Source organism: Anguilla anguilla, chromosome 11 (genome assembly GCF_013347855.1).
Source record: "Anguilla anguilla isolate fAngAng1 chromosome 11, fAngAng1.pri, whole genome shotgun sequence".
In the NCBI taxonomy this organism is placed as follows: Eukaryota; Metazoa; Chordata; class Actinopteri; order Anguilliformes; family Anguillidae; genus Anguilla; species Anguilla anguilla.
Window position 1 is genome coordinate 37,831,399 of NC_049211.1, and position 12,853 is coordinate 37,844,251.

General features: G+C 46.9%; 1 protein-coding gene and 1 long non-coding RNA gene across 6 annotated transcripts; both read right to left on the reverse strand.

Moving 5' to 3' along the window:
* Positions 1–264: 264 nt before the first annotated feature.
* LOC118208328 lies at positions 265–3,218 on the reverse strand. Of its 3 annotated transcripts, none has more exons than XR_004761546.1 (2): positions 1,340–3,218; positions 265–1,214 (listed from the first exon to the last, which is right to left on the reverse strand). It is a non-coding gene; the product is annotated as an uncharacterized LOC118208328 (long non-coding RNA). The 3 variants fall into 3 exon arrangements; XR_004761545.1 differs by having other exon boundaries at positions 265–1,258; XR_004761544.1 differs by having other exon boundaries at positions 265–1,302.
* Positions 3,219–3,225: 7 nt separating this feature from the next.
* suv39h1a (suppressor of variegation 3-9 homolog 1a) lies at positions 3,226–12,853 on the reverse strand. 3 transcript variants are annotated; one of them, XM_035382893.1, is made up of 7 exons: positions 12,797–12,853; positions 10,909–11,054; positions 7,477–7,560; positions 5,631–6,290; positions 4,138–4,284; positions 3,581–3,710; positions 3,226–3,376 (listed from the first exon to the last, which is right to left on the reverse strand). In XM_035382893.1, exons 1-7 carry the CDS (start codon positions 12,813–12,815, stop codon positions 3,243–3,245), a joined length of 1,320 nt encoding a protein of 439 aa, XP_035238784.1. In that variant the 5' UTR covers positions 12,816–12,853; the 3' UTR covers positions 3,226–3,242. The 3 variants fall into 3 exon arrangements, with proteins under 3 accessions (XP_035238784.1, XP_035238785.1, XP_035238786.1); XM_035382894.1 differs by lacking the exon at positions 7,477–7,560; XM_035382895.1 differs by lacking the exon at positions 12,797–12,853 and having other exon boundaries at positions 10,820–11,031.

Genomic DNA, 12,853 nt, shown 5'->3' on the forward strand with positions numbered 1-12,853 from the left:
CAAGAATAAAAAAATAAATAATTAAATAAAGAAATAATTAAATCTGACACAGGACTAAATAAAGCTGCTGAAATGTGGCTCAGACCGGCTGAGAAAGGTTCATGTTTTGGTTGCGTCCCCTCAATGCTGAGTAAGGTTCCCGCAGTTTTCAAAAAAGTTCTGTGGATATTTCACGAGCACGTTAATGCTGACCCATCAACAATGTGTGGTGCAACGCAATACTTACCATGGGGTTCCCTTAAAAAATGAAAGTAATAAACAGAATATTTTACAAAAAAGTAAAATTTATTTAAAATTTCCTCAAATCAGTTCACATGTGAAATGTCAACCTGGTAAACTGTGGTGCGAATAACTGCCCCACCTTGTGGCAGTTAGTGGTACAAGATCCTGGGTCCTTTAGATCTTACATTATCAACTGAAATTCTAGTCATCCAGATATTTAAAGATGCGTAACTGATACAGTACAGGGAGTGCCTCAGTTACATTTCAACCTTTTACATTTTCATTTGCAACTTGTTTAACTTTAGTTAATTTGCAAAACTTCAAGACAAGATGAATAATAAAAAAGTATAAAAACATAAAAGCGCACATTAAAAGCAACACAAGACAGATACAGTAATAGCTTTAGCCTTTAAGGAACTGGTGTTAGTGATGCGGGCACCGGTTCGATGCCCAGGCTGGGAGTCGCTGCGGCACGCGGAAGCCGCCATCCCGCTGCTACACGCCGTAGCGCTCGTGTTGCGCTGTCCAAATGCCGCGCGGAGAACGGCGGAGTTAGCGCACGAGCGGCGTAAGCCTGTCGGTCAGCACCTGTATGAGTTCTGTCCAAGTGCTACACGCGACAGCGCTGTCTGCACAGCGGGCAAAGCGCGAGCTCCTGTCGCCATGGCGGCGCCGCCCCGGCGGGGTCGGCATGACAGCGGTGTCCTGGTACCGTCGCCATGACGACCAAATTCCTGTGCGGTTGCCATGACAGCGCCGTCCCGGTGCCAGTTGCTATGACAGCGCCTTCCAGGTTCTGCGATCGTAGGACCATGTGTTCAATCTGTGTTCTGTCCGTGAAAACCGCACACAGTCTGGGGAGAGACTGCACGGACTCTTCAGCCACGTCAATCAGGATGCCCTACAGTCACCTTACAGAGCACATCAATCACAATGCTCTGCGGTCACCTTTCAGAGCTCTGAGCACATCAATCACAATGCTCTACCCTCACCTTTCAGAGCTCTGAGCACATCAATCACAATGCGCTACAGTCACCTTTCAGAGCTCTGAGCACATCAATCACAATGCGCTACAGTCACCTTACAGAGCACATCAATCACAATGCTCTACGGTCACCTTTCAGAGCTCTGAGCACATCAATCACAATGCGCTACAGTCACCTTTCAGAGCTCTGAGCACATCAATCAATGCGCTACAGTGACCTTTCAGAGCTCTGAGCACATCATTCACAATGCGCTACAGTCACCATTCAGAGCTCTGAGCACATCAATCACAATGCGCTACAGTCACCATTCAGAGCTCTGAGCACATCAATCACGTTGCCCTACAGTCACCTTTCAGAGCTCTGAGCACATCAATCACGTTGCCCAACAGTCACCTTTCAGAGCACATCAATCACGATGCCCTACCGTCACCTTTCAGAGCACATCAATCACGATGCCCTACCGTCAACTTTCAGAGCTCTGAGCACATCAATCACGATGCCTTACAGTCACCTTTCAGAGCTCAGAGGGAAACATCAGACCAGCCGGCCAAACAGAATCTCCACAGCAGAGCTGTTGCTACGTAGCATCTTCATGCTATTGATAATCAGAGGTAGTTCACAAATCTAGCAGCAACAATTTTCCTTGGGCAACTTGCTCGCCATTAGTTTCACCTCAAAAGCTGGCTTGCTTGCCAAAACTGCAAGGCATCAAACGGATGAAAACGAAAAAAGTGAGGGCTGAGGAGACGGCACACGACGGGACAAGGCTTTTGGAAGACGGGTGTCGGAAGTGCAGCCTCTCCCTCCGAGTTCCGACACCGGGCCAGTCACGCAAAGCCCTCTAAGAACAGAGAGCCTCCATACCCAAACGCCAACTTCAAAAGCACGCGTCCGACCGACACCGCTTTCCGTAAGCTATCGCACGGACGCCGTTTCTCAGAACACGCAATTGGGCGCGTAAAAACTTCAACGGCGGGCGTCGCCGAAAGCGTTTGCACGCAAACGCAAAAGCATTCCCGCTGCCCGGCCATCGGCGCGGTGCGGTTCAGACCCGGCGAGTCGCGGGCGCTCGGACGCTACAGGCCGACTCCACAGACCCACTGCAGGCGCATTCGGCAGCGTCAGCTCGACCGATGAGCGTCACCACGACGACGGGCCTCAGAAAATAAACTTTATCACCGTAGCGTAATGCTGCTTCCCGCTGACGTATACATGCATAGACAACACCGAAACACACGTCCGTTATCCATTTTATATAAACATATGTACACACAGAAGATGAAAAATATTAATGCATACACGTATTATGCATTATGATATTATTACACTGGCACAGAGACAGCAGGACAGCGACGGAGAGGAATACACAACCTTGCTGGCCCTCTGATTACCTGCCTCACACGCAGCCACACACTGATCACCTAAAGCAGTCAGACCACAGGCTGAAATGAGCAGTGGGAGGAGTTCAACCAGTCTAAGGTCTGAATCCAGCACGCTATTGGACGTTATTAACCCCAGATACCCTATGCATTTACATACAGGCCACAATTCAATTCACATGATCCCCAGAACTGAGACACCGGCCAAAGCTGAGATAAGGACCCAGCACCCAGCGACGTTAACCCAGCATGGCTGAGCCGCTGACCCAGCACAGAGACGCTGACCCAGCACAGAGACGCAGACCCAGCTGACCCAGTTCTGACGGTGTGTGGAGCGCTGAGAAGTCGAATCAGAGGGATGAATATCCTGACAGCACCATGACCAAAAAAAAAAAAGAATTAAAAAAAAAAAAGATAAAATGCTAAAATCCCTGTGATATCATTCCAATCTGCCGCCCACTAAATACAGTTATCTGGAGTGGGGGGGGAGGAATCTGCAAAACGATTTCCCCAGAAGAAGAGAAACACACACACACATACATTAATATATGTGCGCGTGTACATATATATTTTTATATCTATACATATGTACACATATATATATGTGGCAGGCTCATGTAAAAACGGGGGGGGGGGGGGGGGGGGGGGGGGTATGTTAGAACAGGTACTTCCTGCAGGACTCCACCCCGCACTTGCACTCCACGCGGATGCGTTTTTTGGGAGAGCCAGTGAGGCCGGCCAGGCTGAAGTTAGAGTCCATCTTCGTGCTCTCCGCGTCCACCGGATCGACTGCAAGCAAAGGAAAGCAAGGCCATCGATTTCGCAACCGCATACGGACGACCGCTCACGATACATTCAGCTGGGATCATTTCAAACTCGCTTAAGTATTCACCTGGAAAATAAATTCTGAAGCGCTTTGATGAAAAAGCGCTTTCGAGATGTCTCATGCGCGTTTCTTTGACCGGGACCGCACGCGAGGGCGCTCGTACTCACTCTGCATCTTGTAGTCGAACGTGAGCTCCTCCCCTGCTCTGATTGGCCGCGTGGAGAAGAAGGCGATCCTGGGGAGCCGCTCGTCCAGGTTGTCGATGAAGACGTTGTACACCTGCAGGTTGGGGTTGCACTGCGCCCCGAAAACACAGACTGGTGTCACCCACGTACCCACCGCTGGAAATGAAGCGACACCGCTCGCTCTGAAAAGGCCGTTTCACGATAGTGCAAATGCAGTGTACGACCGCAAAATTTTAAAAACTCATACTATGTATAAATAATTATTAGATGCATCGCTTTTAAAAGTGCATCCTCGAGACCCACACACACATGTTAAAAACAGCGGTCACCCTGGAGAAACCCTGCGCTCAGCTGAGATGAACCGCAACCTGAACACAGCGAACACACCTGAACACTGCCTCAGAGACTCAATTTGCAGAAAGTCCAGCCGTTATCGGCTGAACACCGGGGCTGGGGGCGGAGCCTTAGCACCGGAGATGGACCGGCCCTTTACCACCAGCGGCGTCCCCTTAGCACGTTAGCACGTTAGCGCCACTCACGCTGTGGTTGACAAAGTGAGAGATGTTCCCGTAGTGCGCGGCGTCCACCGTGTACACGTCCTCTACGTAGTCCAGGTCGAACAGGTACGTGGCGCCTTGCCTGTCGTAGATGTGTCCCCTCCTCTCCGCTTCCTCCGTGGTGATGATCTGAGAGGGGAGGGGTAACACCCGTCAGCTCATCCTTACCCAACCCCGCCCAAACCGCCCCGCCCCCCCACACCCCAGAGTGAACTCTGACCCCGCTGCAAGGGCCTCGCCTCAGTAGGGAGGTTCAGCATGCTCCCGCAGAGCTCAGCAGTCCATTGGTTAATTCAGCAGTGTGTGAAGCAGAACTCGGCTTATGATTGGTCAGTGTTAGAGATATACTTTTTGGCTCAGATTTGCTTATTGGATTCCAGGGTCAGTTCTCAGAAGTTAACCATTATAATTTTGTTGGATCATTAAATTTAGTCCCCATTCAAAGTTAACTAACGGAATTTGAATAATATCACAGTATGTAGGATCAAATTAGCCTCGCCGTATTGAATAAATGGTTCAAAACATACGTCCAAAAACAATTATATATTATATTTTCTAAATATATTAATTATGAATTTAATCCAGAAAAATAAGGTATATGTTAAAACTAAACATTCATGAAGAGGTTTGCTTGGCTACATAGTAAGCTACATTTGCTGCTTTGTAATTTGTATTTAGCAGATCTGTCACCCATTTTTAAGGATGTTTGTGAGATTGCAGTATTGCACACTTACATTTAACCATTTCCACAAATATAAAACAAAGCTCAGCTTTTGATTGGTTAGTTCAGTACAGTATAAAACAAAGCTCAACCTTTGACTGGTTAGTTCACTACAGTATAAAACAAAGTTCAGCTTTTGATTGGTTAGTTCAATGCAGTATAAAGCAGAGCTCAGCTTTTGATCGGCTAGTTCAATACAGTATATACCAGCTCAGCTTTTGATTGGTTAGTTCAGTACAGTATAAAGCGGAGCTCAGCATTTGATTGGTTAGTTCAGTACAGTATAAAACAGAGCTCAGCTTTTGATTGGTTAGTTCAGTACAATATAAAGCAGGGCTCAGCTTTTGATTGGTCAGTTCAGTACAGTATAAAGCAGAGCTCAGCTTTTGATTAGTTAGTTCAGTACAGTATAAAGCAGAGCTCCGTTTTTGATTGGCCAGTTCAGTACAGTACAAAGCAGAGCTCAGCTTTTGATTGGTTAGTTTAGTACAATATAAAGCATAGCTCAGCTTTTGATTGGTCAGTTCAGTACAGTATAATGCAGAGCTCAGCATTTGATTGGTTAGTTTAGTACAGTATAATCAGAGCTCAGCTTTTGATTGGTCAGTTCAGTACAGTATAAAACAGAGCTCAGCTTTTGATTGGCCAGTTCAGTACAGTATAAAGCAGAGCTCAGCTTTTGATTGGTTAGTTTGGTACAGCGGACGGAAACGCGGCGGCTCCCGTCGGCCCCGCCCCCCCCCCCTGAGCTCACCTCCCCCACGTACTCCATGACGAAGCAGTTCTTGCGGATGTGCTCCATGGTGCGCACGCCCCAGCCGCGCCCGTCCGGGGTCTTGAAGATGCACAGGTCGTACTGGATGCCGCGCTGCACCACGCGGTTGGGGCAGTCGGGCCCGCAGCGGCAGCGCGAGTTGCACTCGTAGATGGGCAGGCCGGCGCGGAGCCGCACCTGGCCGCGCTCGTTGTAGGCGAAGCGGTGGAGGGCGGCGCCGGCGCAGCAGCCGCCCACGGGCGCGCCCAGGCAGTCGGAGCACTCGCAGCCGGCCGCCACCTCCGTCAGCGACACGCCGTCGCCCGCCCGGTAGTTGTTGCCGTAGGTGAAGTCGCGCGGCGGGCCGTCCAGGTCGGCGTCGTTGCGGACGAAGATGCGGCCCTTGTGACTGCTGGTGGCGTTCAGCTCCGCCTCCCAGCGCTGCAGCCGCTGCCGCTGCTTGGCGCGCTGCGCCAGGTAGGACGCCACGCCCGGGTCCAGCCGCTTGCCGCCCAGGCGCTTCCGCCGCCGCCGGAGCTCCGCCTCCATGTCCTGCCGGAACTGCCGCAGCAGCTTGAAGCACTTCAGGTTCCGCCGCGGCTCCCAGGTGTTGGCCGACTCGGGGTAGTCCTTCCACTTCACCAGGTAGAACTCCACCTCCTGAGAGACAGCGGCGGCGCCGTTAGCCGCCAGCGTTTCACAGCGCCGAATTTCAACCACGGCCGCTTAACTGCCATAATTTAAACCGTGCCGACCTAAAAACGCTAAAGAAATATTTCATTTCATTATTTTCTAGTCATAGAGGTACTGATTCATCAAGGTGTTTTTGGCTGGACCGCAACAGCAGGGCCAGTCGTACAAACGCGAATGTCTGTGAGTGACTGACTGACTGACTGACTGAGTGATGAAGTTACACCATTAGTCGGACTAATTATGAAGTTACACCATTGGTCGGCCGGATCACTTGTGTTTGGTCCAGCCATATACTAGGTTTTAACCTGGTCTTGTTTCCCCCCCCAAAAAGTGCCCCCTCAACATGAAAGTTAAATCTCAACATGAACTGTGAGATCAGAGCGGGACAAATATGATGGAGTTCAATTGGAAAACACTAAAGCTGAAACCTAAAAAATTTGTGTGTTTGTAAACCAATTTCTCCAATCTTTCCCAAAGTGCTTCACTTCCTCACAAATAAGTCCGCGAAGATGTGTGCATTGCTGCAGCACTGCACGTGGTGGTTAAGTAAAAAAAAACAAAAAACTGTTCACATTTGGAAAATACCTTTATAATGGATTACATTCTTCTGCCGACATTGATATTTTGGGTGGAATACCCCCCTTAAATTTCATTGATTTCGCTGCTTTGGTCTAACTGCAGCAATTTATCTGCCCTGATGGACATTATACTGCCAAGCTAAAGTGCTTGCCTTTCCTAGTGGGCCGTTGGTTTGGCTGACGCGACAGTTACCATTATTACATCTTTTTCATATATAGACCTATTTCACTATTTCCTCTGTCAAACACAGAACAGGAACTCCGCAACACCTTCATAACATTTAGCAGCAGGTACAACATGCCAAACGGGCAGGACCAGCAGGCCTGAGCAGGACCAGCAGGCCGAAGCTAACGCTACGGGTCCACCACATAAGACATCAGAAAGCCGGGCTTACATGATGTCACTGAGCAAAGAAAGAAAGGAGGAAAGAAAGAGAAAGAAAGACATCATCCCGAAAAGAGCAAAGGGCTTCTGAAACCCTTGACCGTCTCAAGGCGCTCCGAAGGCCACCGCGCGCACAGAGAGCCGTCTCTCGCTCACACACAACACTCGGACGAAGACGTCTCATGCGTACCTTTTTACTCCTGAGCAGTTTAGCCAGGGAGCCGAGCGTGTGGGTGCGCCCTGCGTTTACCTGTGGCATGCACGTCCGCGATATCTTGGAGAATATTGGGAATAATAAAGTTTTGTTTATAGTTCAGAGGCGGCAGGATATTGGTTCGTTCTTAAGCCGTTAAAATAGCAGTGGAAAAGCTTGAGCAAATGGGGGCGGAGTCATGGGTCAAGCTTGAGCAAAGAGGGGAGGAGTCATGGGTCATTATTACATTACATTACAGGCATTTAGCAGACGCTCTTATCCAGAGCGACTTACACAACTTTTACATAGCATTTTTACATTGTATCCATTTATACAGCTGGATATATACTGAAGCAATTTCGGTTAAGTACCTTGCTCAAGGGTACAACAGCAGTGTCCTACCTGGGAATCGAACCTGCAACCTTTCGGTTACAAGCCCAGTTCCTTACCCACTGTGCTACACTCCGTCCTACGGGTCAGCAGGTCACTCCTAAGCTCCCCCCTCCCACTTTTTTATGGCGCACGTGCACACACACACACTCACACACACACACAAAAGCTGGAATGCAGCACAAGCAGCTTGCAGGTACCTGACGGACCACAGGGGGCGCTACTAAGCGATGGGGGGGGTGCTCCATTCAGATCAGGGCTGCATGATATATCAAATCACGTGTAATGGCGATCTATTGTCTTTTTTTCTTTACTTATACCTGATATGGTAGTAAACAACCAAACTGTCCGAAACGTGAAAAGCAGCAAGGTCGTACGGCTTCTATGTGATCATGTGACTTCTTTTTTTCCCAATCAGCAACCAAGAAATATCGGTGATGTTTTTTTTTTCAGGAAGCATTTTACGTAACCAGACATTTTGGTTGTTTACTACCTTTATCGGGTATGTTTACAGGAAAAAAAAAAAAAAAGACGCAAGGATCGCTTGTATGCTCTATGGCGGCAGATCTTGCTTAAAAAACAATGATTGGCCATATCACATGTAGTGCACTTAGCTGCACTGAGCAGAGAGGCTGGGGCACAACTGGGCCCACTGCTGAGCTGGCACACAAGCGGATTAAGGGCACTGCGGCCATTGTCAACAGACTCAAAAGCATACTATGCAGGATTGTAACTGGATAATACTAGAAAATAACCAAGCTAAGGCATATCTATCACGCGCTGGCAATCTGTCTTTATGCACCTTCACCGAATCCACACAGCTTTACCTTCATGTGTTACTCTAAAATGCATTTGGGACATTCCTGGGCGTGGCAATCCTTTCTGTGTGGGGAGGGGTAGGTGCGGCAACACAGCCGTGGTTTGGGATCAGATTTAAATGTTGGTTGCAATAGCTAGCTAGCTGCTGTACTGGCCCAGATACAACAAAGCAAAAAGACAAGCTGACAGGGCACATTCAAGAACTAGTTACTGTAACCTTGGGATTACTTTTCCTAAGTGGCATCAACTGAAGTTCACCAAGGGGACAAAAAGTGAGGCATAGCTGGTTTATTTTCTGTTGGACCTGAAAGTAACATTACCTCTAGCTATCCAGCTTGTGTTGCCAGACGTTTGGTTTTTGACTGGAATGTCCGGTTTTCAATGTATTTGTACATATCCGGTTTATGGGTTCGACCAGACTACTGTAAGCCTAATGTCCAGTCTGGACAATTTATGGGATAAATTTACCGGTAGTTTCTAACAAATTTGCATATCTGTGACTCAATCGGGTACTTGGGGGTGAGCGAGCAAGTTAAAGAGAGAGAAGAAGACTTATATGATTGTAAACACTGGCTAAAAAAATCCTGCATTGTATGCCTTTAAAGAACAAGGCCAGTGCAACCTTATGGCAAAAGTGTTGAAAACGCTGTGTATTTATTTACATTTTTAACTTAAAGCTATAGTGTTAGGCCCCAATAGTAGGGCTGGGCGATATACAACAGTAAATATCGAATGTAATAACGGTCTTCGCCACCATATGGTGTATTATCTTTCTTTTCCTCTTTTTCTTTTTAATTATACCTGAAGTGTTAGTAAACAACCAAACTAAAGAGGCCTCGTGAAATGCTTCTGGGAGGAAAAAAAAACGTAACCACTTGTCTATTGGGTGTCGATAAGACAGCCAATCAGCAGCAAGGTCGTACAGCTTCAAACTGATCACGTGATGCGTTGTTGTAAACCACATGAAAGCTGCAGGGCCTTGCTGCTGACTGGCTGTCTCATGGTCACCCAACGGATAACAGAACAGTGGTGACGTTTTTTTTTCCGGAAGCATTTCACACAGCCTCTGAAGTTTGGTTGTTCACCATCACATCAGATATAATTTAAAAAGAAAAAGGCGATAAATATATACACCACATGGTGGTGATGACCGTTATGGAAATTTTATAATGATCATCACGGTATATCGACTAGCCCTACCCAACAGTGTAAAAATGTACCCATATTTGTTATTCTAAAATGTGTTTTGGACAATTTTGGATGTGGTGCTGGTTTCTGTGTGGAGAGAGGTGGGTATGGCTGCAGAGCTCACTAGCGAAGAAGTCCAGATACAGCAAAGCAAAAATAAAATAAAATAACAAGCCGACAGGGCTCATTCAAGAACTAGAGTTAACCTTGGAATTGCTTTTCCTTGGTGGTGTCAGCTGAAGTTCACCAAGGGGATTAAAAGCAATCCGGAGTGGGTTCACGTTCCTATGATAAAAACCACTACTCCGTTCAACATAACTGAATTAAGCTATAATAGAATCTGCTTTCTGACTGTCGTCCACGGTCGCTCATTGCAGGGTACTGATGTTACTTCTAGCTATCCAGCCAGCTACGTTAGGTGGGGTAACCTACTCCGTGTGAGTGGGTGGGGTGTAAGACAGAGGACAAAACTTCTTTGATTGTAAACACAGGATAAGAAATCCTGCATAGTATGCCTTTAAAGTTGCCTCAACCTGACGGGTAGCGTTTTCCTAACCCAAACCTTAATTCTAACCCTAACCATAATTCCAAACCCAACACTAATTATAGGCGTTGTAGTACTCTCCAATGTGGAGTTTTTCTTTTTGAGAGAGAGAGGGGGAAAAAATCTGTTGTGTCTACATGCACAGAAGTGGCGTTTCATGTTTAAAGCTTTTCAATATTTGGCTTATGAAAACCTTTTTTAAACATGAAGACATAAAATCTATATACCAAACCAGTAGAAGAAGCTGGACTTCCCCGACAGCTGGAGGTTTAAATGGGCTGCTAAGCCCCTGTGGTGGTTTCTGTGGTCTTCAGAGACAGTGTAGCTCCAGCACAGCAGAGGCAGAGAGCGCTGCACGCAGTTAAAGCTGCACAGCCTAGCACAGCTGCGCAGACTCACCAACTGCAGCTACCCCGGGCAGTGACATCAGCATCACACGCGATGTGGGGGCGGATCCGAATCGGTTTCAGCACCCGCGCGCCGCTCACCTTCGTCTTCTTGTAGTCGCACAGGTACTCCACCTCATAGTCGTTGATGTTGTTCTTGCTGACACCAAGGAGCTTACAGGACACCTTTTCCTGGCGACACCGCGTCTGCAGCTGGTCCCAGGACAGCTTACAAGGCACGCTACAGCCTGGGGGACAAACAGCATGAAGCGTGACCACAAGCACGACCATATACTCGTCGCGCCAACGGTTTTACAGGACACGCGACAACCTGGCAGAGAAACAGCATCAACCGCGAGCGTGACCAATTATCCTGGCATTTAGAGCTTACCAACACATGCAAGAAAAACAGCACCGAAAGTAACCGTAACCACATCCCAGTGCCCTTATCCTCGACTGAGCTACGCCTTACTGATCCCTCATCATCCGGAGATATTATTTTCAGAATGTGCTTGTATTCAATTGGCAAGCACACACACATTGATTGGCAACCAAAAAAAATAAGCGCACTGGTGTTTGATGATGCCATTGGGAACTGCGCAAAGACTTTTGTGAGTTTTGTATTTTTTGGAATAAAGCACTGTTTCATTGCTCTTGATACACAGATCGAGTGCTCCACCAACACAAAATAATGCTTCCTATCGATAAAAACACGCAGATTACTGAATCCGCATGTCTCCAACTACCTATTTCGGCTACGTTACCCAATTCGCTTGGGTGGTTTATGTACCTCTGTAGCAGTCAATACAAGACATATTATTTTCAAGATTATAATCTGAATACATTATAACGTTACTGTGCACATGCGAGACGAATAGGGATAATGTCTCACAAGTAGCTTGCTTTCCGCGTACACGACAAATTAAAACTTACATCGTTTCCGGTGTTCACTGAAATTCCATTGTGCTAGTAACCTTGTCAAATGCACATAGACTAGGTAAACAGCCGGAAAACTTCCAACTCAAGTATTATCTTAGGTAAATAACAAGCCAGAAATCGGTTTAACAATTTGGAACATAAAGGTAGCAAACGACAGCAACCGTTTATTTAGCCCGCAGCCTGGTTAGCTATTATTCGGATAAGTAACATTGAGAGCAATCGTTGGAGAGCAACGACGCGATAGGACCTAACTAACAATCCCAGTTAAAAACATTAAATGCCCTTACACTTGACTCGCGTCGCCTTTTCGTATAGGCTCAAATTAACCAGGTCCTGATACAGCGCCGATACTAACTAGTTAGCTAGTCTAGACTAACTGAAAAATAACACTCTAGAATACGTGAGTCTGGGAACATTAGATCACTTGTTGATTGCTGGTCGGTCTGCCATAAATCAGTCATACAATACAGCTAGTAAACAAAATTCTAGCTAAAAACGTACATTAATATTATATTATTTCTGCGTCAACGGTTATTTCTTTGTACACAAAGGTAGTTATCTCGATATTCACTTTCGCGCCAGGCAAAACTGGCCGCCAAGTTAGGGCATGCGAATTCACCCTAGACTAACAGTTAGCTAGTTAGTTAGCTAGTTTGCGAGTTATCTAACTTACGGCCTGTTCAATTATGAACAGTAAGTGTGGTTAGCCCAGATGGCCTTTAAATGTTTTATATTTATACTCATATCTGTGTCACCAGAACTGGTTAGCTAGAAAAAATAACAGACTGTACTATATAGTGTACATATGTGTTACAGCCAGATAGCTAGTCCCCCTCAGTTGTCGAGCATTGAAAGGCTCTGCAGCAGAGTTAACGAGCTTGCTAGCTAGACCTAGCTAACTAAACACCAGTGGGTGGCAGCTTATGATAGTTTCGTAGATCTCGTGCTTTAGCGATACGATTCAGATTATCTAACATTTACAATGCACACAAATGTGTTTTTACGAATGAACCAGATACCCGCACGGAAAATTTAAAGGAAAACTTCCTACCTTTCAAATTTTCCGCCATCTTCTCCCCACCGCCAAAATCAGAATAGTTTAGCAAGG